Source organism: Hipposideros armiger, unplaced genomic scaffold, assembly GCF_001890085.2.
Source record: "Hipposideros armiger isolate ML-2016 unplaced genomic scaffold, ASM189008v1 scaffold_108, whole genome shotgun sequence".
Classification (NCBI taxonomy): domain Eukaryota; kingdom Metazoa; phylum Chordata; class Mammalia; order Chiroptera; family Hipposideridae; genus Hipposideros; species Hipposideros armiger.
The window spans coordinates 2,671,781-2,699,597 of NW_017731458.1; the positions used below are offsets into that span (position 1 = coordinate 2,671,781).

A 27,817-nucleotide genomic window follows, 5' to 3' on the forward strand; every position below is an offset into this window, starting at 1 on the left:
CATGTGGGATCTGAACCAGGGCCCCGCTGCTCAGAGCTGGCGTCCCAAGCCAACTGTTAACCAACGCGCCACTCGGCCGTCCCCCAAGTAGCTCATGTTTTTGTCAAGAAAGAGAACGTGTCTATCACCCCAGAAAGATCCCTCCTGTCCCTTCCCAGACAACGCCGACTCCTCCCAGAGGCAACCACTGTTTGATTTCTTTCATCATAGATTACCTGTACCAGTTCTAGAACTTCACATAAATGGAAGCATTCAGTGTGTACGTTTTCTGTCTGCCTTTTTTTTTCTCAGCATAATATTTTTGAGACTTACCTATATTTTGAGACTGATATTGTGTTCAATAGCTTGTCCCCTTGTATTCTTACTGTATAATATGCTATTGTATGGCTATACTACAATGTGCTTATCCACAAGCCTTTGTGTGGACATGTGACTTTATTCACTTTGATTAAATACCTAGGAGTAGAATTTCTAGGCCATAAGGAAGGTATGTTTAACTTTATGAAAAACTACCAGAACAATTTCCAACGTGTTTTACCATTTTACACCTTTGCCAACAATATGTGCAAGTTCCAGTTGCTCCACATTCTTGCCAACATTCAATGTTGTCAGTTTTTATAATTGTAGCTATGTTAGCAGGTTGATGAACAGAAGCTTTTAATTTTTATAAAGTCTATTTTATCTTTTCTTTTCTTTTTCTTTTATGGTTGGTACCTTTTGGGCATTGTCCAAGAAGGCTTTGCCTGTACTAAGATTACAAATATTCTTCTATATTTGTTTTCTAAAAGCTTTATAGTTTTATGTTTTACATTTACATCAATGATCCATTTCTAGTTTCTTTTCTGTTTATTGTGTGAAGCATGGACCAATGTTTAATTTTTTTTTTTAAGATTTTTATTGGGGAATTGGGGGGATGGGAACAACGCTGGGGAATTGAAGGAAGAGGAACAGACAAGTTGCTGTCCTTTTGTTCTTCAGTCTAGTTGTGGAGGATGTTGCTTCACTGGCCCAAGTTGGCACCATCATTGCGCTCTTCCTGGGTGAGGCAGATCAGTTGCTGGCATCTGGACGGCCGCTCACTGCGGCTGCTGGCTGCTCACGCTGGCTGCTGGCCACACACGGTAGCCCATGGCAACCCACTGCCACAGGGACTACAGCCTACGCCGTCGCCGGCGACCCACAGCAGTCCAGCTCCAGGTAGAACTGTTGTTCAGCATCTTAGCTGTAGAGGGCACTGTCACTGGCCCTCATATGTGGGATCCAAACCATGGCCCTCTGGCGTCCCAAGCCAGCTCTTAACCATCGTGCCACTCGGCCGACCCAAGGTTTAATTTTTTTTCCTTATACATAGCTAATTTGTCTAACGCCATTTGTTAAGCAGGATTTCCTTTCCACATTGAATTGCTTTGGTGCCTTTGTTGAAAACCACTGACCAAATAAGTGTGGGTCTATTTCAGTATTTCTATTCTGTCTAATCTATTTGTTTATCTTTATGACAATACCTTATAGTCCTGATTATGCTAGTGTTGGAGAGGAAAACATTTCCCCCTTCCCTTCTTGGTTCTTATGGCTGGTCAAATAATTTAAATGACATGAGGCAGATTAACAGGAGAAAATTAAGACTCTATTCTCCTTGTAACAGCACACAACTGGACATGGGTTCTATTACCAAAGCTTTGACTTGGAGTGTCATATTTGAGAATGAGCTTTGACTCACATATGACCAAACCGCTTTTGGGAATTAAGGTTGACTTTCTGTAGCCAATAAAACCCCTTGAAAAAATCAGCCTGACTGGTACCTTACTTTACAGGGTTCCCAACAACCTAACCAGGTGAGTAAGGAAGGTCACTTGCTGGCAGGACCAGGAACCTCAAGAAGAGAAGAATTCTCCCAAATCTGTAGGTTTTGCAAACGAAGTCTGATGGCAAGTCCTTGGCCTTCCTGGCCTTGAAAAACTTTTAAAAAGTCCAATCTGAGATTCCTTATGAAAAGTTCCAGCAAAGCACATTAAAAGATTACATGTGGCCAAGCATTCTTGCTGCAGTTATTTAAATAACCAGGCAATGTTTAAAGAGACTAGACTTATTTTGCCAACAGATGTGTCTTAACCTTGATTATATCTGATAGAAGTGGGGATGATTGTAGAGAGAAAAATTATGTTTCAAAGCCAAACTGTAGTACGCTCTTGTGGATATCAGATTCTAGTCCTGTTAATTGTCCTTGAAGTTTTATTTCCTACCTGCAAACCAGACTAGATCCTGAATTCTTCTAGTTTCCTCAAGTACTTGATAGCAACTCTCCACACTAATGTTTTCATTTTTTTCTCCCACTCTTCTGACTTGGAATCCTTGAGAACTAAAACTGCCCTTGTCCCAAAGCTGTGAAAGCCGCAGTTGGACAACTTGATCGAAACTTCAGAGAAATCGTCACAACAGCTCAGGAATCGACAATCTCTGTGTCTGTGCCTCTATGTCCCTCAGAACGCTCACCGGAGGCATTCAAACTGTGAACTCAGAAAATCCATCAGACTGCTACTGCCTGCCCTCATCCCGTCTAAAATATACTTCCAGCCAGACATCTACAAATTTTCTTGACTGGCTGCCCTCCGGACTCAGCTGGGTTTATAGTCTTCTCCAATCATTAACCTTTGCTTTCCTTTTGTTTCTATTGAAATGTCTTAGTAAACACCTGATTGCTTGCACCATAGGCCCGACTCTGGGAGTCCACCTGCATAACTGCCTCCTGAAATGAGGTTAACTAAACTGACCTAGTGTCAGGACCAAGAAGAGACTGGTTCACTGAGACAGAGCAGTCTACTAACTTAACTTCTGAACTGGGGAAGTTTCAAAGGCGAGACTGTGGGGGAACCAAATTTGCCACCCCAAAATGTGTCTCTTTGACATAAGTACTATTTAAGCTGGTAATTTTTAAGACACAGAAAATTCAGGAAGTTTTTCTTTTTCTCCCTTAACTGCCTAAAAGAAATTAGATAGGGAGCCTGTACCAGGAAGAGAGCTATTGCCAAAGATAGGTTCTGTTTACATTAAAAAGACTTCTTTGCATGGCATGGAAATTATTAACCAAGCATTTGCTTTTCCCATCTCCCTGGGAATTGCCTTTTTTCCCTTTGAACTCCCAGGCCCCTCTCCTGTTCTCCTTAGCTTAGGACGGTCATATGAGCAAGTCTCAAGTGCCTGATAGACTATGGACCTCATGTTCTATGGAGCCCTCATACATACAAAATTAAGTTTGGCTTTTCTCCTGCTAACCTGTCTCACATCAATTTTATTATTAAACTGTAGGGATCTAGGCCCAGACCCTAGGCTAAGCAAGCTCATTTCGGAGAGTACCCCCGCCCAGAGGAATTTAAAAAGCTCCTGCTTCAGCAAAAACCATAACAAATTGTCTTGTCAAGAAAGTAGAAGATAAACAAAGTATATGGCTTGTTAGGAAAAGATAAACAAGTCATGTTTTATAGCCCATCAAGAAGATAAGCAAGTTATGTATTAGCTCGTTAAGAATAATAACCTAACTGTGTTTTATAGTTGGTTAAAATAAGATAAACTAACCATTTTTCCTTTTTACACACTCACCGCTTTTTTTTTGCTTCTGTATCCAGCTTCAGCTATAAATTCCTTACCCACCAAGACTTGGCTGCTGATCTCTTCTCTTGAGAGAGACAGTCCCAGGCCTGGTCAATAAAGTCTCTGGAATCAAAACCTTTTGTTTAAAAGGAGCGGTGACCCCAACAAAACCAGCTAGAAAAACCTAGAAAGGTATAAGGAAATTTTTTTCCTCTCCACACACCACCACTATCCATCCACAGAACTTTTTTCATCTTACAAAATAACTCCCTTTTTCCCACTCCCCTCACCCCAGCCTCTGGCAACTGCCATTCTACTTTCTTTTCTACAAATTTGACTACTCTGGGTACCTCATATAACTGGAATCATACAATATTTGCCTTTTTGTGACTAGCTTATTTCACTTAGCCTAATGTCCTCAAAGTTCATTCATGTTGTAGCATGTGTCAGAATTTCCTTCTTTTCTAGGCAGGAATAATGTTCTGTTCTATATGTATCTATATTTTGTTTTCCGTTCATCCATCAATGGACACTTGGGCTGCTTCCATCTCTTGGCTATTGTGAATAACGCTGCTGTGAACATGGCTGTACAAATATCTCTTCAGATTTTTTGGGCATATATCCAAAAGTGGAATTGCTGGATCATATAGTAATTCTATGTTTAGTTTTTTGAGGAACCGTCATATTTTTTTGTTGCACTGGTCTCAGCCTATGGATAGCGATGCTATTGGCTAGTAATGCCTGGGGCACTCATCTGGCCCCGTACTACGTGTGGGGATCCCCTACGGATATTTCCCCAAAGGAAGCCAATGTTGTGGCTGGACCAGCCCTTGTGGTGACTGCAAGATGCACCTCAGCAACAATCATCAGGGAACTTTGAAAACACAAAGTTTATTACCCACTAGTCCTGGGGCCACACAACAAAGTTACAGGCAGAGAGAGTGAGAGAGACATCAGGGACCTGGGGTTCTGCATTTACTGGGATCCAAGGATGGGATGGCTAGGTGGGAATTAGGACACAGGAAGGGAAATGTGGGGTCACTCACCTGGTCAGTTATCTAAGTTACCGAAGGCCTTCTAAAAGAGGAACTGAATGGGTGGGGTGGTCTGCGTGCTTATCTAATTGCTTAGCTAGAAGCTATTATATGGCTGACATTGTGTTTATTTGAGTTGGATATCTTTGAAATGGAGGCCTTGGCAATCAAACGCTTAATTGTCAGGCACTTATGCTACAATCAAAAAAGCTACCATGAGGCACTTATACATAGCCACCTCCCCATTTTATTTTATTTTATTTTTAAGACTTTTTTTATTGGGGCATTGGGGGGAGGGAACAGCATTGGGGAATCAGGGAAGGGAAACAGACAAGTTGCTGTCTTTTTGTTCTTCAGTCTAGTTGTGGAAGATGTCACTTCACTGGCCCATGTTGATATTGTGATCATTGCGCTCTTCCTAGTTGAGGCAGATGGGTTGCCGGCCATTGGATGGCCGCTCACGACAGCTCACGCAGGCTGCCGGCCACTCACAGCTTTACGGCAGCCCACTGCAGCCCCACTGCAGCCTACGCCATCGCCGGTGACTCATGGCAGCCCAGCTCCAGGTCGAGCTGTTGTTCACCATCTTAGCTGTAGAGGGCAGTGTCACTGGCCCATGTGGGATCTGAACCCGAGCCCTGCTGCTCAGAACTCGCACTCCCAAGCCAACTCTTAACCAACGAGAGCCCCTCAGCCGGCCCCACCTCCGCATTTTACATGCCCACCAACAGTGCCCATGGGCTGTCCCCCCACATTCCTCATCAACACTTGTCATCTCTTGGGTTTTTGATAGTGGCCATCCTACAGGGTGTGAGGTGGCAGACTCACTTTTTGAAGAGATCCTTGGTCTACAATGTAGGGAACAGAGCCTCACGCCTGTGTCTGGTACCTGGAATAACAAAGGAACTCTGTTGAGGGTGGCCCCTTGCCTCCTTAAGGCCAGAGCTGGGCCCTGGAAATGGGTTGTGGTTACTGCACGGTGATGCCAAGTCGCTGAGGTCAACAGTGCCAGGGCACTGCTTTTGGAGGATGCCTCCCTACTGTCTTAATTAGTCTGAGAATGCCCCACCCTGCAGGGCGCAGGAGGGAGCAGAGAGCCCTGGGGCTCTCTGTTTTGGGGCTGACTCACCTCCAAGGCACTCAGTGGTGTCTGCTTTCTTGTTTGCTGGAATGCTAGCTGTCCCTGTGTCTCGCTGGACTTGGAGTTTATTTGGGTTTTTAACAGTGCTTTACTGAGATAGTGTTTACGTAGAGTAAAATACACAGATCCTCGTTTGCTGGATGAATTTTTATGTAGGTAAAACTGCTCTGTGACCACCATCCAGATCAAGTTCCAGGACATTTCCAGCACCCAGAATATGCCTTCGTGCCCTCCCGGCCATGCCCTCCTCGGGTCCATTGATCAACTGTGAGGTTCACTGATATTTCCTACATCATAGTTCCTTTTTTGCTGAGAACCATTCCATTGTATGAATACCAGAATTTGTTTCTTCTTTCTCCTGTGGGTTGTTTCCAGTTTGGAGCTACAATGAGTAAAGATGTCATGGACATATATGCATATGTTTTCACCTCTCTTGAGTTGTGTTCCAAAGTTGTTTTATTTCACACTCCAACCTGCATGAGATGAGAATTTCAGTTGTTCCATTTCCCAATCAATGATGAAACTGTTACTGGAGATGGCTTGGCGCTCAGCCCTGGCCCGCAGAAACTCTACTTTTGACTCTTGTGATTTCTTTACCCTTCGCTGCCCCTCCTTGAGCTCCCCAGCCCTTGTCACGTGGGACGTGAATCAGGAAGTTAACAGGTTTACCTGCCACATAAGGGTCACCCGCAGTTCCTCCCCTGTGATGAGTACGGCTTGGGAGCCGCTGGGAACATCAGGCCCAACAGTGATCACAGTCATTTTCAGGGAGGGAGCTGGTCCCTGCTCCCTTCAGAACAGGGGGCAATCCCTCCTCAAGTGCCCTTTAGTTTGCACTGGGACACGGCTGTTTTGGAGGATTAGGACACTTTATTTCAGTCCTCTGGGCTTCCAAGTCCAAAGCAGTCTCCTTTTATCTGTCGTTTCCTTTTCTGGGGTTTCTGGGATGCCCTGAGGTGGCTGCAACCCTGCGTTATCTGTAATTGAGGCCACAAGTCTGGGCTGTCTTTGGTCCTATCCTCCGGTCTCGTTGTTCCTTTATTTCTCACTTTTGTCTCGGTTGTTAAAGATATTTAGACAAATTTGTTGACCTTTTCTTAGGTTCTGTGTCTTTTTATTAAGATGTAATAGTGGGCTAGAACCATTAGAATTCCTTGCAAGGTAAGGAAAAATATTAGGCGAAGCTGCCTGATATTGGCCTATACTCTGACAGCGAGGAAGGCGTTCTCACAGTAGTTTTAAAATATAGGAATTTACATAACTATTAGCTTAGTTCTTATATTAAAAACTTAGTTCTTAGGTTTAGTTTTCTTCAGTAACCAAGGACCTGATTAAGATAATATAAAACATAGAAATTATTTTGATGACACATATAATCTTGTTATTTAGGTAGATACATTTTTCATAATATCAGTAGTAGACCAATAGTCTAACAAACTTTATCTTATTTAGCAGAGAGAGAAAACTTCACTTGAATTTTGCACCAACTTACTTTTGATATTTAAACTTATTTAATCAATTGTATTTAGCTTAACCATAATCTATAACCTTTACAATCTTAATTTCTACTGATCAAGCAATCGCAGAGAGGTCCTAAGATTTTACAATTGTCTCCACAACTTCAAAGAGGCTGTAACAAGGAGTTGGGGGAGTTTGCTGCCCGGGTTTAAAAGTCTCTTTTTTTTTTTTCAGTTACCTCAACCTCAAGCGATGGCTGCAGCAGCCCCTTTTGTTTACATTTTAGGTTATCTGTAAGATCTTGTGAGTTACTGAGAATTCGAAAAGCCTTTTTAGATTTCCTTTCACCAATTTTTGAATATAGAGTTGGTGTACAAAACAATTTAAGTTGGCCAGTTTGTTAATACATGACCTAGGGAGTTTTCAGAAGGTATAATAGATACAGCGCTCCCCACCAGCTCGGTGTTTAAGACACAAATAGAAAATGGAAAGGACAGGCTAGCGGAGAGCAAAACAAGGTACAAAAACCAGAGTACCCACAGAACCAAATCCCCCTGAAATGAGGAGCTGGGGTTTGAATTGGCCAGTTTTTTTTAGTCACCCAATTTGTATGGGGCCAAGCTACACTGCAAAAGAAGACAAGGCATTTTTCTTTAAGCTATCGGGACCAAACTTGACTCCATGGTTAAGGATGCAGCTGAGCGGTGAACCCGAAGGGATTGAGGTTGACGGCTTACGTCCCACGCTGGTCTGTAAGAGAAGGAGAGTCTTAAGGAGAGTCTAGGTAAGGACAAAACTCCCCTGTGAGGCATACTCTAGGAGATAGTTAGTCCAAGCTTGGATCCTCCGGGCATCCCCTGAGAGGTCTTTAACTTAAGAGGCCAGACGTCTCTGGCTTTTGGGTGGGTACCAGTACCACCTTGATTTAGGCTCAGGCTTGGGTTTGGGCTTGAACTTAAAGGCTTAGGCTTGGACTTGGACTTGGACTTAGGCTTGGAACTCCTCCACAGACTATGTCTTATGACAACCTCTGGGATCCCTGGGCAGTGCGCTCAGCTCTTTGCATCCCACCAGTTAAGTGACTAAGGTCTGAGCAATAACTGTTAGGGAAGTTTGGAACAAAGGGAATGGGGGTAGCTCAAAGCCTTTTAGGTGTCTCTTTGAAATTCTTAGGTGAGCAAAGAAAAGCCATGCTGACTCTAAATCTTGGGCACTTTTTCAGGAAGAGGAGGAAGTGGTTTGAAGACATCCTCAGAGTTGAGGCAACCACAGGGGTTAGGCAAAAGAAAAGATGACATAGATGTGTAAATTGAAAAAGTGGGTTTAGAGGTGGCCTTTTAGCGAAAGGTTCGCATCCAAAACTAGAAATGGGGCAGATAGGGCAGGCCTCTCATAGCAAGAGGTAAGGCAGAAGAGGAGAGCAGCTTGAGGTTCCCAGGGGACTTCAGTGAGATGGGGAAAGAACAAAGGGGATGAAACATCAAGTCTCCAAAGAGACACTATGCTGTTCAAAAATAGACCTCACAGGTATTTGGGTTTGTCTTCAGCCCGCAAATCCTAAATGACTTGCCCCCAAACCGGGTTATCCTTTCATGGGGGTCTTTCAAGCGGCAGACACCCTAGCGGTATTTAAATGTCTGACCCATGCTCCCAGAGACGGCAAACAAAAGAAGTTTTAGGGTCCGCTAGCAGGGGCTTGCTTACCTCCTGGCTGGCTCGCCAAAATATGTTACCGGAGAGGGGGCCCTTCTCGGTGAGATGTTCGGAGTTGGCTTTCACATCGGGGGGTCGAACCTGGCAGAATCTGGCTGGTTTCCCACACCAGGTGTTGAACCCTGGCCTCTGGGAAGAAAACTGGGCATCTTACCTCTTATGTTGTCAGGGGTTGGGCCCTCCTTGGTGTGGTGTCCAGGTTCTAGGCATCTTGAACAAAGAATTGAACAAGACACAGAGGTAAAGTGGTAAAAAAAAAAGTTTATTAGAAGAGATAGTACACGCCAAAGAAGTAGGAGCGGGAAGAGCATCAAGCAAAGCGGCTCAAGGCTCAAGGTGGCGTTATTAGGGGGAAAAGGACACTCCAAAGAGTTTGGAGCAGGCCCTGAGCAAGGGCAAGGCTCGAGAGGCGGCCAAGGGCTCAAGGGGCAACAGCCTGCAGGAGTCTGGGGACTTGATCTTTTTTTCTCTGGGATGGGCTGTTCCTCTCCAGGTGAGAGACCACTTGATTGACACCTGTGATTGATAAGGGGGCATTACCTCACCCTCTTAGACTGCGCATGTCCCCTCCCAGAGTTCAGTCTGTTATAATGATATTAATGAACTACTGGGCATATGCATGATAGTATCATAATGGTATAACGAGACTAGGGTGAGGTGGAGGTCATTATAGCCCCCCTCTTGTCTAGGGCAGGTCTAATCTATTGTCTCTTAGTGTCCTCACAGCGATTAATGGCAAGGGCAGGTAAGGAGAAATTCATGGGGGGTCTCTAGGCGGTGCTCCCCATAGATTGTGTTGACGTGTAGGAATGCAGAGACCCCATTACCTGCCTCTAACTGCCTGCCTTGTTTTCCCTGAGAGACATGATTCCCATCAATCTCCTTAGAGATTTATGGGGAGCTGAGGGACAGGAGAGCTCTGCTTCTGTATCTGCTTCAAGCTGAGAAGGGGGTAGAGCTGCCCCTGCCTGCTGGGGATTCACGAAACTCTCGCCCTATGTGTTCTAAAATATTTAAAAAAGGGAGTCTATTTTTCGTTGGTCGGGGTGCACTGGAAGCCTCGCTGGGGCATAACTTGTATCCCGACAGCCCCTAAGTGAGGAGAAACAGACACTGGTGAAGAAATTAAAAGTACTGGCTCCAGGGATGGGACTCAAAGCCCACCTATCTTAACTTCAGGTGACATTTGTTCACCCAGGGGTTACATCTGGACTGGCCTGGAGGGGTGGTAAAAACCCATCTGGTCTGTGGGATGGCCATTTACTTATCCAAAAGTTAGGTCTGTCATCGCTTGGGGAATGTTGGGCTACAATGATTACAGTTAACAAGCTTAAGTCACAGGCTTTTAAGCAGTCTGGAAGCAAGGGTGAGAAACGTTCTGTGATTTAGGCTAGGAGCCATCTTTGGTTTAGGATACAGTATAAGAAACTGATTAGAAGAGTGATTAAGACCAGGGGCTAAGAAGCTAAGGAACTAAAGGAAAAGGAGACTTAGATTTCCTATAGTGAAGGAGGCTTAAAACTTCTATAGTGAGGGAGGCTAAAACTTTTACAGTGAGGGAGCTCTCGTATCAAAACTGTCCCTGGCGTTGGAAAGAATTGCAAAGAATTTCCCTTCCTTTCTTCTCTAACTGTGCTATCTGCCCTGTAAATCCGGTCAAATTCTAGTTGATCCTGCAATATAGTGGGGATGGAGGGTAAGCTGAGGGAACACAAAGCCTCTGTTTAGTGGGAGCATCTCAAAGAAGCCCGTCTTTGCACATTTTGGCTCATCTAGACAAGGTGCAAGAAGGAAGAGTGGTACAGACATATGACGGCCCTGGGCCACCTTCTACCCACGCAGGGCCTATATGACCCGTACCGCTCATCTAGGCTTGACGGCTAACACACTGGCTTTCTCGCTAGCACATTGCAGGTACCTGCTTGACTTCAGGTAAGGTTATTGCCACTGCTCCTATCCTCCCCTCCCCACTCCCCCGACCCAGTCTCTCCTGCTAAGTCTCTGTTCAATCATTTCCCTTAACCAGGTGTTGAGGCTAATTAAACACAGTTTATTTAACATGTTCCCCTGCTCCCTATGTCACTTGGAATGTTTCATTATGTCCAAGACTTCTCCTCTCCCCATTCTAAAGCTCAGGGGGGAAAAGGGAGAGAGAGGTAGAGAGGAAGAAGAGAAGAGAGAAATTCATAGCACAGGGGATCAGAAGTTCCCAGGGCACCACTCTACCCAAGGAGATCATAACCTCCGTTATGAGGTTTCCTAGTTGTGAGACACGTCTTTCTACATGATGCTGTTATTATACGAGGAATAGAATTTTAAAGGCAAGGAATACCTCGTTGAGAACCTAAGTAGCCTCATAGAGATCAGGCTGCCACTAATGAGCTGTGTGACCTTGGGCATGTCCCTCAGGCTCTCTGAGCCTCCGTTTTTCTGTGCGTAAAATGGATATAACCGGGCCGTCCACCCTCACCCCCCATGCACAGGCAATGCTCAGCCACACGGACCCTGTCAAACAGCCCCGTTGTTTTCTGAATACTGTGACTGAGCGTGCTCAGATGACACAGCCACACACTTACATTCAGTGTTTTCTAGAAATTCACTGTCATGTCAGTAAGGTCAGGCTCTTGAACCTATATATGAACCAGACGATTCAATCTCAGGGTGGAGCACAGGAGAGAGGAGGGAAAGTTCTCTGAGGTGGGAAATGTTTGCTTTCCTGTCCCTGAGTTCACACTCACCCCTCCTCCTCCAGCATCCCACCTTTCTCTTTCACTTCCTCTTGCTCCTGGCTCCGCCCCATTGAATAGCTGCCAAATTGCTTTGGTTTCTATTTCTTTGCTAACTCCTCCCCAGAGCAGCGGGCTGCCTGGCCTGTGTGAAAAGCAGCGGTGACCACAGAGGTGGTGGAGAGATGGCTTTCAACAGCGTCCAGCCTCCCTTCTTGAGCCCGGTGAGTTCTGGGGCAAAGGCGGTGCTGTCCATGCTGAGCTGCCGGGGCTGAGCTGGCTGCCCCCGCAGGGGAAGCAGCTCTGGTTCCAGGAGGAAATAACACCTGGTAGCAGTGGGGTGGAGGGGGGCATCGAAAAGAGAAAACATACGGGCAGAAATGCCAGGTGGGGCAACCCTGACCAACTTCTGCCCCAGGCCGGTCTCACCTGTGCCTCCTAGGACCAGGATTTGTGCATTTGACAAAAGTTGACTGCGCTCCCTCTGGGCGCCAGTCTTGTCCTAGGTGCTGAGGGGAAGGTGGGCACAAGTAATAACTAGAAGAGTGGTGGTTTCTTTGCATGAAAGGGGAAGTAAATGTGGCTGCTGGGGGCAGGAAAACAGCCCAGCATGGGGTAGTTTGAAGATGGCCTCCCTAGGGTCAGCCATTTACTAGCTAGATGACCTCAGGCAAGCTACTTTTATCTCTCTGGGCCTCAGTTTCCACATCTGTAAAATGGGATAATCCTCCTAGGATTGGGGTAAGGATTAAGTGAGGTAGCATATCTAGGGTGCTTGAACCATGCCTGGCACTCTGTAGGTGCTTTTGAAGTGCTTAGTATGATTAGGAGTCTGGGGGCAGCAGGGAAGACCTTCCAAGGAGGTATCTGCTCCCTGCAGGGTGAGTTAACATGGCAACGGCCATGTCAAGGGTGTCAGCAGAGGGACCCTCGGGGGAGTGAGAGAGGAGTGGGGCTGTCCGTGCAGCGTGCGATGCAAAGGGCTGCCTTTTGTACCTTTTTGCCATGTGTGTGGGACCTGTCTGCAGGTGAACTTGTTTAAGTCGGGCACAACTGATCTCACAGATTCATTGCACACAAATTTTCAAATATGAAATATGTCTTTACTGTATGTACTAAGTCACAAACAGGACTGACGATAGGTTACGGTAGAGGGGGAAGATACGGAAGCGATGAGTCATGATACTTAAGTTAATTGTTCGATATTTGAAAATGTGTGTGCAATGAATCTGTGAGATCAGTTGTGCCCGACGGAGGGTTAAACCATCTGAGCCTTGGAAAAACTGAGGCTCAGAGATGTTGGGGCCATTTGCCAAATGTCCCCAAGTGGTAAGTGGCAAGGTAGGATGGTGCCTAGATTTACCCCCAGGAGCGAGAAGTGCCCAAAGAGACAGCAGTAATGGGGGAAGGCAGGCAAGCGGAAGCCCCAGGCCCAGGAGGCCCTTGTAGCCACTGTGTCCCAGGCCCAGTGTAGAAGCCTCTCCCCGCCTTGGCAAAGAGCTATGGGAGGGGCTGGAGATGGGCTGACGGAGCCCTTTCTGTGTGGGAGCATGGGGTAGGTGGGTGGGCAGCACCAGGGTGCTAAGGTTCGCTTCTGGGGTTTCACTTTCAAGCTCACCTCAGCAGGGGCGTCTGGCTTGGCCTGCTTCCTGCCAGCAATTGCTGGGGCCCCTCAGCCCACCTTGAGGAAGCTCTCGGTGAGGCTGGAGAAAACCTGGCCAGGCCCGGTTGCTGCCTCCATGGGGGCCTCAGGGCCAACACATGTCACCTTGGGCTCATTCTCTGTAAGATGGGGGATCCCAGAGCTCCTTCCAGGCCCTGGCAGTTTATTATCCTGGTGACTAGTTTTTACTTTCCAATCTTTGGACTCTAAAGCCAAATTTTTCAAATCAGAAGGGAAATCCTGCAAGGGCAACACAGAGTTAAAACAGGCCTTGGCGTCCAGACTAGAAGAGGATGGGTACAGCCTCCACAGGCGCCAGGAGCACCCCCATCCAGCCCACATGGGCACCCTCTCCATGGTGACCCATTGACTTCCAGCGATCAGAAGTAACCGCCTAGCTTCCTCTAACGTGTGCCGGGACGGTCACACAGCCCAGCGTATTCTGCTGAGGGCCTGCCTCGGGGACCTTGCCCACGCTCTGCTGGCCTCATCACCCAGTTTCCTCAGAAGGCCAGGATGGAGGCTGCAACCACGAGCAGGACAGGACTCGCTGTTTGGCCCGGGAAAGCGCCCAGTGAGTCAGAAGCGAGGGTGTTTTGTGCTTCATCATGAGAAGCAGGCTGTGTGGCAGTTAAATGCATGGATGCTAACGTTCAAACTCCACTCTACTACTGCCCAGCTGTGTGGCTTTGAGCAAGTGACCAAACCTTTCTGTGCCTCAGTTTCCTCCTTTGTAGAGGTGGCACTAATAATGACCAGGGTTGTTACGAAGATAACTAGATAACAAGGAAGATGGCCACCAGAAGGGCCTCAGAACCTCTGGGGCAGCAGTGCCCTTTGGCTGGAAGCCTCACGCTGCCTCCTACAATGAGGCCTCTCTGCCAACTGGAGTTGGGTGCCCTCTGGTGACACTGGGTGTCCAGAAGCAGGCTGCCTACCCTTGTGCCTATAGAGCCTGGCTCTGCTGTCTGGACATCCAGGTAGGAAGAGGAGGAAAAAAGTCTTCAGCCTCCCGGCATGGCCAGGAGCTGAGAGCAAGTCCTGACCCAGCAGAGGGATTAAGTCATCCTGGTTAGATGTGAGAGGACACTGCCCCTTTAGATGAGAGAGATGATGTCTATTTTGCTGCAGTCTCCCCACTCCCTATCACCCATAACTCACTCGTATACATCACCAGTTTGGATCCTGTAAGCATGTCATTTTTGTAGAGAACTGACTTAGAGAACAACTTAGGAAAGATATTAGCAACTTGAAAAATGGGAAAATTGAGTAGGAGAGGGAATGACCTCCTAGATTAATGCAGTTTATAGAACCACATTAAGAAATAAATATCCTGGAGGATAGCTTTGCAAGTTGAGAAGTAGACAATTTGGGAATTTTGCTCAGGGAGACCAAGAGGAAAAGCTGGGTGGTGGAGAGACACCTACTAGGTGCCAGTCTCTTCCACAGAATTTTTCTCACCAAATCATTGACGTTACACATAAAGTGGGATTTATCCCTATTTTACAGATGAGGAAACTTGAGGCAAAGAGAGTTTAAATAAACTCCCCAAGGCCACTCGGGTAATGAGCAGCAAAATTAGGATTCAAACTTGGAGTATGCCTGGCTCTAAAACTGATTCAAGCCTCACCATAACCATTGCTCCTTTAAAGTGGCCCCGGAAAGAGAATTTGACAAAGTGGGTGCCGATGGGGCCTAGGAAGAGTGGAGGTACCACATTAGGGATTTGGAGGATGCTGGGGACCTGGAGAAAGGAATGGGGAGCCCAGGAGCAGGAGTAGAGGAGGGGGCTGCCCCGTGGCAGCAGAAATCACCTAGGGAGAGGTGCTACCCAAGGTGGCTGGGAGGGGAAAGGTCATGGCAGTTCTGTGGTGGGGTGGGCAGGAGAGAGGGAAGGATGTCTTCTGCTTGGCCCTCTCACATTAGCAGAAGGTTCATCCTCTAGAGTAGGTGGGTGGCCTCTTGTTCCTCGGGCTTCCTGAGTCTCCAACCAGAGCCCCGGGGGCTTTGCTGGGAGCTTGGCCTGGGGTACAACAGTCTCCATCACTACCCTGGTTTCTTCCCCTCTCTGGGCCGTGTACATGCTACTTCCTCCTCTTGGAAGCTGTCACTTCTCAGGCTCTTAAGGAAGGCCAGCTCCCCACTACATCCTCTCAGAGCTCTGCGGCCTCCTTATCCCAGTCTCAGAAGGTCTGTGTAACTACCTCAGTTCAGGTCGGCTTCCTTACAGGCCTGGGAGACTCGTGAGGCTGAGGCTCCTTCTGTCCTATTCACAGCTGCACCCAGACTCTAGCACAGTGCCTGGCACACCCAGGCCAACCACTAGCAAGTGCCAAAGACAACAGACAGAAGGAGGCAGGCCCGCTGACTGACCACTGTCTTCTCCCTGCAGGTTGTCCCCTTCTATGGGTCCATCCAAGGGGGCCTCCAGGATGGACTTCAGATCACTGTCAATGGGACAGTTCTTTACACCAGTGAAACCAGGTACCTGGAACTGTTGTTTCTGTCCAGCCTCGCCCCGTTGCAAACCATGGTGCTTGTCAGCTCATGTTGGTTCACCTGAGCTGCCTGTACCTGGTTCAGGAGATTCCAGATGAGCAGGGCCCGGCCCCTGCCAACACTCATGGCACCACTGCCATCGGCCTAGAGCATCTGGGCACTATTAACATAGGCGCCTTCCCTCCCCGCCACCCCCCCCCCAATAGACATAAGGAGAGCCGGAGCTCACAGCCTAAGGCCAGCCCAGAGGCAGATCATTCTGTTGTAGATTTCAACTTTGTACTCTAAGACGCAGAGTTACAAAAATGTCACTTCCTTTATTTCCCATAACTGCCCTCATTGACTTCAGAGCTCTCATTTGGCTGATGTGGAAATATGTGAACTTCCCATCAAAGGTCATTTGGTCTCTTTCTGTTTCAAGGTCTTTTCTGGGAAATACATACATCTTCTTAGCACTGTTTCCCACCCCCTCCTCCTTCCCAAAAGGTGGGGGCAAGAGGGTTTGTTGGGGAACAAGGGAGAGCTTGCGCTTCTTCTCAGAGGCTGGAGGGCCCGCTGAAGCTTACACCACCCTGACTGACCTCTGCTGAGGTCCAGGTGGTGCAGAGGTGTGAGGCTGCCTCCCAGTTTGGTGAGGTCTACCTGCATGGTAGCTGCCTGCTGCAGTCCATGGTGCCCTCAGAAGTTCCTCTGGATATGTGGTCCTCTCTTGGGAGTCTCTGTGTCTCAATCCCAGATGTCTTTTTCCTCCAATAATCCTCTCATCACCTTGCCTGGGTCTTCGGAACCTTGTGGATTCCACCACTCCCAAACACAGCGCTACCTCATCTTGGCATCTAAATTCTAAATGGCTTCCTCCGCAATTGCCTTCCCTGCCAGGTGGATACAGCCACACTGACCTTGGGACATCTCTGAGAGCCCCAAGTGCCCCCAGGAGACTCCAAGGGAAGTGCGGCACCCAGATCCCCCTAAACCCAGCTAGCAGGAGGACCTGGGACCTCTGAACCCACATCCCCTTCGCTCTCTCTCTCTCCCTTTGCCTACCCTTCCTCCCAGTACCAGGAGGGCTTTCTACGCCCATCCTGTCTGATAGAAACTGTCCCTGCCTCTTCTCTTGGAAGTTTTTGCACCCTTCCTTCCCTGGGGCAAGAATTTTCAGAGGACCACAGGAATGGAACTGGAGGACTACAAAGTGGAAAATATATCCAGAGATAGTTCAGAAACATAGCCTCCATTTAAAGAGGAATATGAACTTTTCTGTTCCAGAGTCACTGGGAGACTCCTTTCCTTTTATTGTTCCCAAAGGGAGGCCTGGCTGGGCTCAGGGCCACAGCAGTTCCCCATGGGCCTTGCTGGCTGAGGGTCCACAGAGCGGCCTGGTGTTGAGCACGGACGGCACCCAGAGCTCGCCCTCCTCCACAGAGAAATCAAATAGGCTCTGCAGGAATTTAATAGGAGGTTTATTAAGGGCCACCTCAGGGTTTGGTGCAGTGCCTGGCCCTGGGAGAATGCAGAAGACGTGAAGGCAGGGGGCCTTCCCTAAGTGCTGTGTGTTACTTGGAGACACCAGAGTGACTCCAAGACACAAGCCATGAACCACGCTCATGCGGAGTTCAGGGAAGGCTGGAGTGGACAGTGACATCTCAGTGGAGAACCTCAGACAGCAACTGGTTTTGGTACCTGAGCGAGCTGTGTCTGGGGAAAAGGCAGAATAAACATTTATTGTGGCCCTTTCGTGAATTAGTCTCCTTGGAAGCTTCTCTGGTTTTAATTCCTCATGTTAGAGCTATAGCTAGACCCAAAGGAAGTTTTGATGGCAAGGGGATTCCTCGGAGGAGAGAGACAGGAAGGAACACGTACTTGCATGGGAGCTTCCTGAACGCAGCCTCATTAATCATCCCCAAAGGTAGGGCGTCACCGCCATTCCCGGCTGCAGCGACTTGAGGGAATTGTGGTTCAGGGTCATCCCAAATGACAGACTGTGCAGAGCTGGGGTCTGGGTCCAGGCCTGCTGACTTCAGGTCCACCACTCCATGTCTCATGTGTGGGACACAACCAACATCTAATGAGGAACAGACAGACATAGTGAAAGTTCTCACACCCAGAGAGCGAACATTTATTCTGTGCCTCCCCTTTGAGACACCGTCTTCATGGTATATTCCATCAGCGTCACATGTTCTTTCAGTTTGCTCTCTTCCTTCCCAGTTGAGCAGACATGGGCTGGCCTCCAACGAGTGTCCCCTTGGCGTGAAAGGCTCTCATTTCTAGGCATATTCCTTGATTTCCATTCCTGATACACATTTGTAATCCGTTTCCAAGACTTGTTGCTGGTGTCAACATTTTTCTTTATTCATTTTTCTACTTATTTTTAGAAAGTCACACTGTAAAGGGCAAAATGCAATAATTACCCAAAACATACTACATGCAAATTAGGTAAACAAAAAGACGGCAACCAAGTAAGGATGGGTGCAAACCTGCCATGCAGGTTGTATACAGGTTCCCAGACAGACGTAGATCAAAAGCGCGAAACGCTCCTGTTCCTACCCCTTGGCAAGAAACCAGGCTACAAAACACCATCTGATTTCCTTCCCTTGGCCTAGGTTTTCTGTGAACTTGCAGACCGGCCGCAGTGACAATGACATTGCCTTCCACTTCAACCCTCGGTTTGAAGAGGGAGGGTATGTGGTCTGCAACACGAAGCAGAATGGATACTGGGGGCCCGAGGAGAGGAAGATGCAAATGCCCTTCCAGAGAGGGAGTCCGTTTGAGCTCTGCTTGCTGGTGCAGAGTTCCGATTTCAAGGTGAGCAGGAACTGTCCTGCCCTCCCTCCCACTGCCTGTCCCCCAGCACTATCAGGTGGGTGGGTGGGCGGGCGTGGTGAATAGCCTTTAAATAATCCCCTGATCAATGCCATTATACAGATAACCATACCATTTTCTCGTAAGGGCTTACTGATGGCTGCAGTCTCCTTACACACCTTCACCTGCATCTACAGGTGCACCTGTTCCTTCTCTTACCAGGAAATCAGAACTAGATTAAGTCACCAGGAGGCTGTTTGGCCGCAAGGTCCAAGTTAATTCCATTCCTCTGCTGTAGCCTTTCCTCCAATCCAGGTCCCTGATAACATTCGTTTTTTTAGTGACATTATTGCAGCCCTCATCCAGGTTTTATGAATAGCTTAGTTTTGCATGGCGTTGTAAATTGCTTTTGCAAACAAAGTAGTGCCTGCTGGGCTTGGGGAGATGGCTATCCCTGTCAGTGCTTCTGTGAATGTGCATGTTCCCATCCCCTGAATGTGCAACCCAAGGTCCCCTATCCTCTGCTCCCCATGAGCATTTTATGCATATTTAAATGTGCATATTTAAATAACACCCGAGGTGAGCTAAGACTAGAAAAACAAACCTACTGCAATAAACAAACAACCAAGAGAACTAAGAAGCCAACAAGTAGAGCCAAGTGGAGATTGGGTTTGGATAAACTTTGGATCACATGCCTCTTCCTGTAACTGGCACAGCTCTGAGGGCTGGTGCCCTGACCTACAGGGGATGGATGTGAAAACTAGAAGCAGAGGTCCTAGCAGCTAAGGTGTGCTTCCTGCCTGGCCTGGACCCCTCTCCTGGAATGTGCACTTATCTTGGCAGGTGATGGTGAACGGGAGCCTCTTTATACAGTACCCACATCGTGTGCCCTTCCACCGCGTGGACACCATCTCCGTCACTGGCGCTGTGGTGCTGTCCTATGTCAACTTCCAGGTCAGATTGTCTGCCTGACACCTGTCCCAGGGGCTGGGTGCAGGGCCCAGTCTAGCTATGCCTAGGCCCTGTTGGATGGGCCCAAATCTCCTACCCAGATGACTCTGGGGACACACCTCTGGTTCCCTGTCCTGTCCTTCTTGTGTCACTGTCTCTGTCCAGAACACCTGCTTCAGCCCCCAGGCTCCTAAGCCACTCCTGTCAGTCACTCTCTATTTCCACCCTGGTGAGGAGGCCATGTGGTTCCAGAAAGAACCCAGGCTTGGGAATCAAACTGAATCTAGCTCAGATTCCAGCTCTGTCATTGTCATCAGCTGTGGGATCTTAGACAAGTGACTTTGCCACTCCAAGCCTCAGTTTCCTCATCGGTGGAATGGGCATTGTGTGAGTTCAGTGAGGCAATACCTGTCAGAGGTCACAAAATGGCCCACATGGAGTCACACCAGAGCCTGTTTGACCTTCTCTGTGCTTTAAAATTTTCAAATGTGTAGCCAGTATCCAAAAAGGTCAGGAGAAGTTTTGCATTCTGGAGTTGCGTGCACAACAATGTGAATGTACTTAATGGCACTCAACTGTGCACTTAAACATTGTGAAGGAAATAAATTTTATGTGCATTTTACCACAGTTTTTTTTTTAAAGGTCAAGCGATACCACATGGAAATCTGAATTCCTGGCTTTGTGAAAGCTGGGAAGATTAGGGTACAGTGGGCCCACATTCGCCCAGGGCCTTAGGTGCCTGGATTGGAGCTGTTGTTATAGCTTTTGGTATTTGAGTGTGCGCCCTCAGATGAGAAGAGCACACAGTCAGCCTTCAGCAAATACGAGCTCCTCTCTCTTTGGCGCTCCTCTCACATTCCCTCCCTACCCAGCTCTCTCCCTGCCTGCCTGGCGTTCCCCCTCTTGCACCCACCCCTGCCTTTTCACTCTTCCTTGGCTCCATTAACGCTTCTCTTCACTCCATGGTAACTTTTGTTTTAACAGAACACCCGCGCAGCCCTTGTCCAGCCTGTCTTCTCCAGGGTGCAGTACTCCCAGGCTGCCACTTCCTCACACAAGCCCAAGGGGCGCAAACCAAAAGTGAGTTAAACATGGAGAACCTGAGAGGCTGAGCAGTCAGCAGGAAGGACAAGGGTCCGAGAGACTAGGTCCAGCCAGCAGGCCAGCCAGGGAGTAGGGCCTATCATGCCCACCCAGGGTTCTCTATCTCCTCCATCCACCAGGCGCCCAGAGCCAGGACCTGAGAGGTGTCCTTGGTTCTTCCCTTCCCTCCTGAATCTCTCTCCAGTGTATCAACACGTGTCCTTCCCAAAGCCACTGCCCTGGTCCTGCCCCCCGACCCCTCACCCATCCATGCACTGCCACAGTAACCTTCCCATGAGCAAATCCGATCACATCTTTTCCCTGCTTAAAAATCCTAAATGCCCCAAGCCCTTCTAAACAAAACTCAGATTACCCTGCAGGACATATCGACTCCTCCCTGGTCTTTCCCAGCTCACCTCCCCGCTTCGCACCTCACCCATGAAGCTCACACCGCCTCTACTGCTCACCCAAGGTTCTCTCTGGCCACCACGCTTTTGCACCGGCTGTTCTGGTGCCAAAGACGCTTTGCCACCTCACCCCAGCCAATCCCCTAATTGCCCTTCAATGATCTGCTTAAACGTCACTCCTCAGTGATCTGCTTAAACGTCCCTGCCTGGTAGATTGCTGGATGTTCCCTCCTCCCCGCCCCCCAACCCATCCCCACGGACTTTGTACATCTTTGTACCTTGCCAGTCACTATGTCCTGTTGTAACTGTATTTACGTGTCTGTCCCCGTTACTCCGTACCCTCCTTGTCTACACCCATGAGCCTGGAACTGTGACTCGTTCCTTTGTGTATCCCCAGCACTTTGCACAGTGCCTGGGATGCAGGGAGGACTCAATAAATGAATGAGGAATGTGGTTTGTGCAGCCAGTAGATGGGAGACCAGTCAGGACAAGAGGGACAGTCTGCCGGGTGGGGACTGGGTCTAGGACAAGAAGGGAAGCACGGTCTGGCCCTTCCTGTGGCTGCTTGAGCAGTGGGGGGTGGGGGCAAGGGGTGTCTCTCTAGCCAGCCTTCCTGTGGCCCATCGCAGTACAGCCAGGGCACCTGCCTCCTGTCACACTGACTTTAGGACTGGTGGGACCCTAGGGAGCCTTTGCAGGGCAGCCCAACTTTGGACCTGGCCTGGGGAGGACAAGGTATGCTGGATACAACCAGACAGAACTGGGTACCATTTTGGGTTTTATCACTTGCTGCCTGGACAGGCTTGGGCGAGTTGTTTAACCTTTCTGAGCCTGTTGCCTCATTTAGCAAAACAGAAGCTAAGGATGCCTCCCTTATAAAGCAGGCACACAGTAGGCCTTAGCGAATACTAGTTTTCACCTTCTGGGTGAAATACGGCAGTGGAAATAATGGTTTTGTCTCTGAGAGCTAAGGTAAGCTATGCGTTCTATATCAGACACACCCTCCTCTCTCCCTGAAGGAGCCAATGGGGATGTTCCCCCTTCTCCAACCCTGATCCCACCCCCCCACACACACACACACACGGCGCCATTTCATAACCATAGTCAGAGTCTGGGAAGGCATTTCTTACAGCAGTTTCCACCATCATCTCACCCCCATGTGGCACCAATGTTAACCACCATTTTGATTTTCTCATCCCTTTCAGCCTCCAGGGTATTGGCAGTCCCAGACAGCTCCCATTGTAAGTTTCTTGCTCTCTTTGAAAACTCTTCATTTTGGTTCTTCCTGTGGGTTAAAAGGAGGAGGAGGGCCAGGAATTAGGCCTCTCCCAGAGGGAGGGAGCCCAGGCCAGATGCCTTGACCATCTGCCTGGTTGTGGTGGTGGTGGTGGCAGGGTTTTGGGGCAGGGGTGGTTGGCTGGCTCTGATGAATTAGGAAACAACTTGAATTCCCCAAGCCCCTGCCATTCTGTGGGCAATCACAGGAGGCTGACACCCCGCATTTACCTTTTCCTCCTACAAAGTGAAGCTATGCTAGAGAAATTCCCCTGAGAAGAAAACGGGCCACAGGCCACAAATGCAGCCATATTTCCTCTCAGAAGAAACCTTTGCTCCTATTTCATCCCCTTAAGAGAAGAAACACCTCTATCCTCCAGATTTGGGGAACCTGGTCAGGGTGACTTGGCTGGTTACCTGCTTGGAGGGCGTGTGTTAAGTGGTGCTCTCTCTTGGCAGGTGGTGGTCTTTACACTGGTGAGAGCTCATTAAAACCCAGTTTCTTTCTTCCAGGCTCAAACGATCATCCACTCTATGAAGAGCACCCCTGGACAAATGTTCTCTGTAAGTCTGAAAGCTCTGGTCCACTCACAGCCCCACCGTATCCCCATTCACCAAGGACTGAATTCTCTCGACCCAGAGGAGGAAAGAAAGCAGGACGATGGGGGCATTTGGGGCTGGGCCCTCTGCTTAGGACACATACGAGTCAAGCGTCCCTTGGACAGCAGAGATTCTGGATCAGACTGGCTTTACCCAGCAGCCCAAGAGGCGGGACCCTAGGGACCAGAAAGAAAACTGGTCCTTCTGTCACCAAGGGGGGAAATGCAGTGGCCCCAGCACCCGGATCTGAGGCCCTGCATGCTGAGGAACAGGCCCCAGGATGTCACAGGCATAAGCTGCTGCTTCTCTTCCTCCTACTGGTACAAGTCAGACAGGATGTCTGCAGTCAGTATAGCTGCCTGTAGAGGGGTCAAAGGCAGGTGACCATGATGGGGTCTGGGAATATGGGAGGAAGTTCCACCAAGGCTGACATGAGAGGGAAGGTGAACGGAAGGTGAAAGGGGCAGAAGCCTCACATTGGAGCGTCCCCTCTAGAGTGTGGGTGTGGGCGCACTCCCGCACTGAATTTCCTGGTCTCTTTTCAACAGAACCCTGTAACCCCACCTCCGGCATACAGCAACCCCACCTATGTAAGTGATTTCTCAGGGAGGACAGAGCTTTTGTTTGTGCTGGGCAGAGCGGGAGGGGAAGGGCAGCTTACAGCATTATTGTAAAAGCAGCTCTTTACTAAACTGAAGTTCTTCCAACATCCAGGTAAATGAGAAGGCTGTTGAAAGGAGCTTTCATCTTTAAAACTGTCCCTTCATCATGAGCATATTATATGGCCTTCCCTTCTCAGCCCAAGTATCCTTTTGTGTCCGGCCAACGTTCTTCTCATGACAGTTTAAGCCCATTAATTTGAGAAACCCTGGAAAGTTTTCCTTGGATATTCACTAACCAAGTAAAGATATCATGGAGTTCTTTCTTGAAAATAGGGTACTCACAGGCATGGCTGTCAAACTCAGTTGGCAGTCCAAATTCATGGAAATTTGGTAGAAAGTTCCCCCTCTAGTGGTGGGTGTTCTGGCGGCCGCTGGCTGACATGCCCCTCTCCTCCCGACAGCCGATGCCTTTCTTTACCGCCATCCCGGGTGGGCTGTACCCCTCGAAGACCATAGTCATATCGGGCACCATCCTGCCCAATGCTAACAGGTAAGCCTGGGCTCTCGGGGAGGAGAGCGACCCCAAGGTCACACTAGCCACCCCCCTGCCTCTAGGCAGGCTGGGAAGGCGCAGGGGCCCAGAGCTCAGTGGGCAGAGGAAGTCCATGGGAGCTGCCCATCCCCAGGTTCCACATCAACCTGCGCTCGGGGAGTGACATCGCCTTCCACCTGAACCCCCGTTTCGATGAGAATGCTGTGGTCCGAAACACGCAGATCGGCAGCTCTTGGGGGTCTGAGGAGCGGAGCCTGCCCCGAAAAATGCCCTTCCTTCGAGGCCAGAGCTTCACGGTAAGGTCCACGTGGGGCTTGGAGCTCAGAAGGGCTCTGGAGGGGCAAATGGAGCAGGGCTCAGGGAAGGGGGGTCTGGGGCCCCTCGAACAAGATGAGAGCTGAGGCCTCTGGGGTGAGTGCTGGGCCCAGAAGAAGAGAATGTATTCAACTCATTATTGTTATTATGGTTTTAGTATTACTGTCCACATAAGATAGGTGGTGGTAGCTGCTGTTTACAGATAGGAGACAAACTCTCAAGTGTAGGTTCCTTGCCTGAGGTCACACAGCCAAAAATAAGTGCCAGATGGGACCCAAGAATGAGGTGTCACTCATTTATTCACTCACGCACTCATTCATTCAGCAATTATTTATCCGCTCTTTTATCAAGGCCTACTTTGGGCAAGAAATAGGTGCTGGGGGGACAGCCAAGAAGCAGACAGATGAGGCCCTGCTCCCATGGAGGTTACAGTTTAGGTAGGGAAAGAACAGGGAACAAACGCATGGACAGGTCATTGCAGATCACAATGGGTTAGCGATGCCGAAAGCAAAACGGAATAATGGCACAGGGTAAGGCTTGGCGGGGGCCACGCTACCTAGATGGGGACGGCTCTCAGAGGCCACAGTGCAGTGGAGACCTGAATAATAGAAGGAGCCCACTCGGAAGATCTGAGGGGTGAATTCCCAGCAGGCAGCAGAGGGAGCAGCTATTATTGCAAAAGCGAGTGTCATGGGCGTGGCCTGTCTAGAAACAGGGAGGCCAGGAGCTTCTGGGTGGAGAGTGGGAACAGAGAGCTGTGGGATGGTGCAGCCAGAGGCCTAGATGACTCAGCAGGTGTTCTCAAGCTCCGTGACACATTCAAATCACCTGGAGAGCTTACAAAAGAAAAATCAATGCCTGGCCCTGTCCCAGGCCAATGAAGGGGTGAGCCTGGGCACATGTATTTTAAAATAAGCCCTAATACTCCTCACCCAGGGTTGGAAACGACCAATATAAGGCCTTACGGGACATGGAAAGGAGTTTGGATTTTAATACAGTGTGTTGTTGTGTTTCAAGCCAGAAAGCAGTATACTTTGATTTATACACAGCTGTGTAGCTTTGAGCAAGTGACTCAGTTGCTCTGTGCCTGTTTCCTCATCTAAAAATGAGGCTAATGACAACATCCATCTCATAGAGATGTAAGAATGAAACATCGTGTTTGTGACATGCATAGGACAGTGCCCGGCACGCAGTAAGTGTGCTGCGAGTATTAGCTGTTGCGAAGGGCATGCTGATAGTTTAACAGGTATGCTCTGACTGCCTTGCAGAGAATGGGGTGGAAAAGACAAGTTAGGAGGCTGTCACTGCAGGATTACAGGCATGGGACACTCCTGTGTGCTGGGTATTGGGGGCATGGATGGCACAGGCCAGCATTCCTGCCCCTAGGGGCTCAGGGTCCACTTGGAGAGTGAGGGTGGGGTGGGGGACATGGCCTGAGGAGGCACCTGACTCAACTAGGAGGGGGTCAGGAGGTGGGGAAAGATAGGGAAGGTTTGCTGGAGGGGGGTGTACTCCAAGGGGTGACTGGCAGTTATCCATGTGGGTGAGGTGTGCAGAGCAGGTACACAGGAAGAAGGGCAGGCTAGGCCAGGGGAACAGAGTAGGTAAAAGGACGAGAGGAGAGTACACGGCGTTTTTATGAAGAGTGAATCCTTCAGTGAGGCTAGAATGCAGGTGTGTGTGTGGGGGGTGTGGGGACGGGGGTGCGTACTTGATGTTTGAGAAAGGCAGGAAGGAGGGAGGGAGACGCCAGTCTGCGTTCAGGTTTGAGGACTTTCCAAGTGGCGTGCGAATGACATGGCCTTGGCCCATCTGTCCAGGTGTGGATCATGTGTGAAAGCCACTGCCTCAAGGTGGCTGTGGACGGTCAGCACCTGTTTGAATACTACCACCGCCTGAGCAACCTGCCTGCCATCAACAACCTGGAAGTGGGGGGTGACATCCAGCTGACCCATGTACAGACATAGGCAGGATCTGTGGCCCTGGGGACAGGGCCTGGGGCATGTTGCTGCCTGGAGCTGTGCATCGTCTCCCGCTTCTCTGTCCCTGCCCCAGCCTCAGCCCTTCCCAGCCTGCCGAGGGCCTGGGGCTTTTCTGCAGAGCCCACCTTCGTCCTTGTCCGGCCCTGCTTCTGACTGTAGTTAGCCTGGAGTGAAGAAAGCAGCTGGCTAGGACTGCTTTCCTCAGTCAGGGCAGCACCCGGGGCTCCAGCTGCCCAGATCCTACTATCCAAGGAGAGTGGTGGTCTGTGTAAGCTGAAGCCCCATGTCCAGTCGCCTCGGCAGAAAGGGAGGGAGGGTCCTGGGCTTCCCACGCTCCCAGCCCAGGCCTACCCCCGTCTACCTCTCAATCCCATCCCCACACTCCATTCAAGTCCACCTCCAGCCCAAGCCATCAGCTGGTCACTCACAGGGGAGGCCATCTCCTTGGTGCCTCCCCTTTCTCCAGCCTTTAACCTCTCCTGCACCCTGCTCCAAGCCTTCTCCCGCTCCAGGAAAGTGACTTTGGTTAACACTGGCTGGTCACCACCAACTGATAGGGACCTTTCTCAGCTGGGGGCTTCCCCCCTTTCCAGCATCCTTCAAATAAAGAGAGAAAGAAAAATGAACATATGCACGGGATGGTTGTGGTTTATTAAATGTGTGTGGAGACATTTTGGACTCTGGAGTTGGGGAGGTCCTGGTCAAGGACATAGCGTGGGCTCACTTTGATCCGGGGGGTCCTGACATCCATGCCTGCTCCCAGTGGGTCCCCCACAAGCCCCACAAAGCTGTGGGAGAAAGCAGGCTGCCTCAGGGCCTCCTGGGGAGGACTTTCTAAAGCAGGAAGCTTGGTAATAGAGTGAACCCAGGAAACAGCCTCACGCTCCTGAGACAGGCCGACGGCTGGGCCAGAGCCTGTGATGGCCACAGCAGGGCCAGAGGTCAGACAGCAGGGCCGGTTCATCAGAACCTTGTGTCCCAGTGGAGAAAGTGGCAGGTGGGGTCAGGAGAAGCTGACTCAGAAGCGAGGCTTGTTTGTGTTGTTCCACTGTGAGCCCCCCAGTTAGGGGGTTAGGGTGTGTTGGGGAAAGTGGCTCAGTGTGGGGGTTCTGCCAGCCACTGGGCCAGAGCAGGGGGCCCAGCTCTGTGTCCATATGATGCCAACACACCTGCTAAGTCCACCAAGGATCCAGTGCCTCCGGAACCAGGCTCAGGCTCAAAGCAGCCCTTGGACCAGCAGCACCTACAGCACCTGGGAGCTTATTGAAAATACAGAGTCTCGGGCCCTGCCTCAGACCTCCTGAATCAGCGTCTGCACTGTAACGAGACCCCAGGCAGTCCGTGTGTATGTCAGAGTGTGAGAGGCGCTGGTCCAGGTGGCTGCATTCTTGACCACGTTATTCAGGTGCTTTGCTGGGACACTGGAAGCTG

General features: G+C 49.5%; 1 protein-coding gene across 2 annotated transcripts; it reads left to right on the forward strand.

Annotated features, from left to right (window-relative positions):
- The first annotated feature begins 11,763 nt into the window (after positions 1–11,763).
- On the forward strand, positions 11,764–27,016 carry LGALS9 (galectin 9). Of its 2 annotated transcripts, XM_019647124.1 has the most exons (11): positions 11,764–11,881; positions 15,713–15,804; positions 18,420–18,621; positions 19,462–19,572; positions 20,554–20,649; positions 22,265–22,300; positions 22,848–22,898; positions 23,483–23,524; positions 23,998–24,086; positions 24,223–24,385; positions 26,225–27,016. In XM_019647124.1, the coding sequence occupies exons 1-11, from the start codon at positions 11,843–11,845 to the stop codon at positions 26,369–26,371; spliced, it is 1,068 nt and encodes a 355-aa protein (XP_019502669.1). In that variant the 5' UTR covers positions 11,764–11,842; the 3' UTR covers positions 26,372–27,016. The 2 variants fall into 2 exon arrangements, with proteins under 2 accessions (XP_019502669.1, XP_019502670.1); XM_019647125.1 differs by lacking the exon at positions 20,554–20,649 and having other exon boundaries at positions 11,765–11,881.
- Positions 27,017–27,817: the final 801 nt, after the last annotated feature.

What these genes read in the sequence shown, in the direction of transcription:
- LGALS9 (XM_019647124.1), top strand. Translation starts at nt 11,843, where the DNA reads ATGGCTTTCAACAGCGTCCAGCCTCCCTTCTTGAGCCCG. An exon ending in CTTTACACCAGTGAAACCAG is followed by an intron (nt 15,805 to 18,419) that starts GTACCTGGAACT and finishes CCCTTGGCCTAG; the next exon opens with GTTTTCTGTGAACTTGCAGA. An exon ending in CATACAGCAACCCCACCTAT is followed by an intron (nt 23,525 to 23,997) that starts GTAAGTGATTTC and finishes TCCTCCCGACAG; the next exon opens with CCGATGCCTTTCTTTACCGC.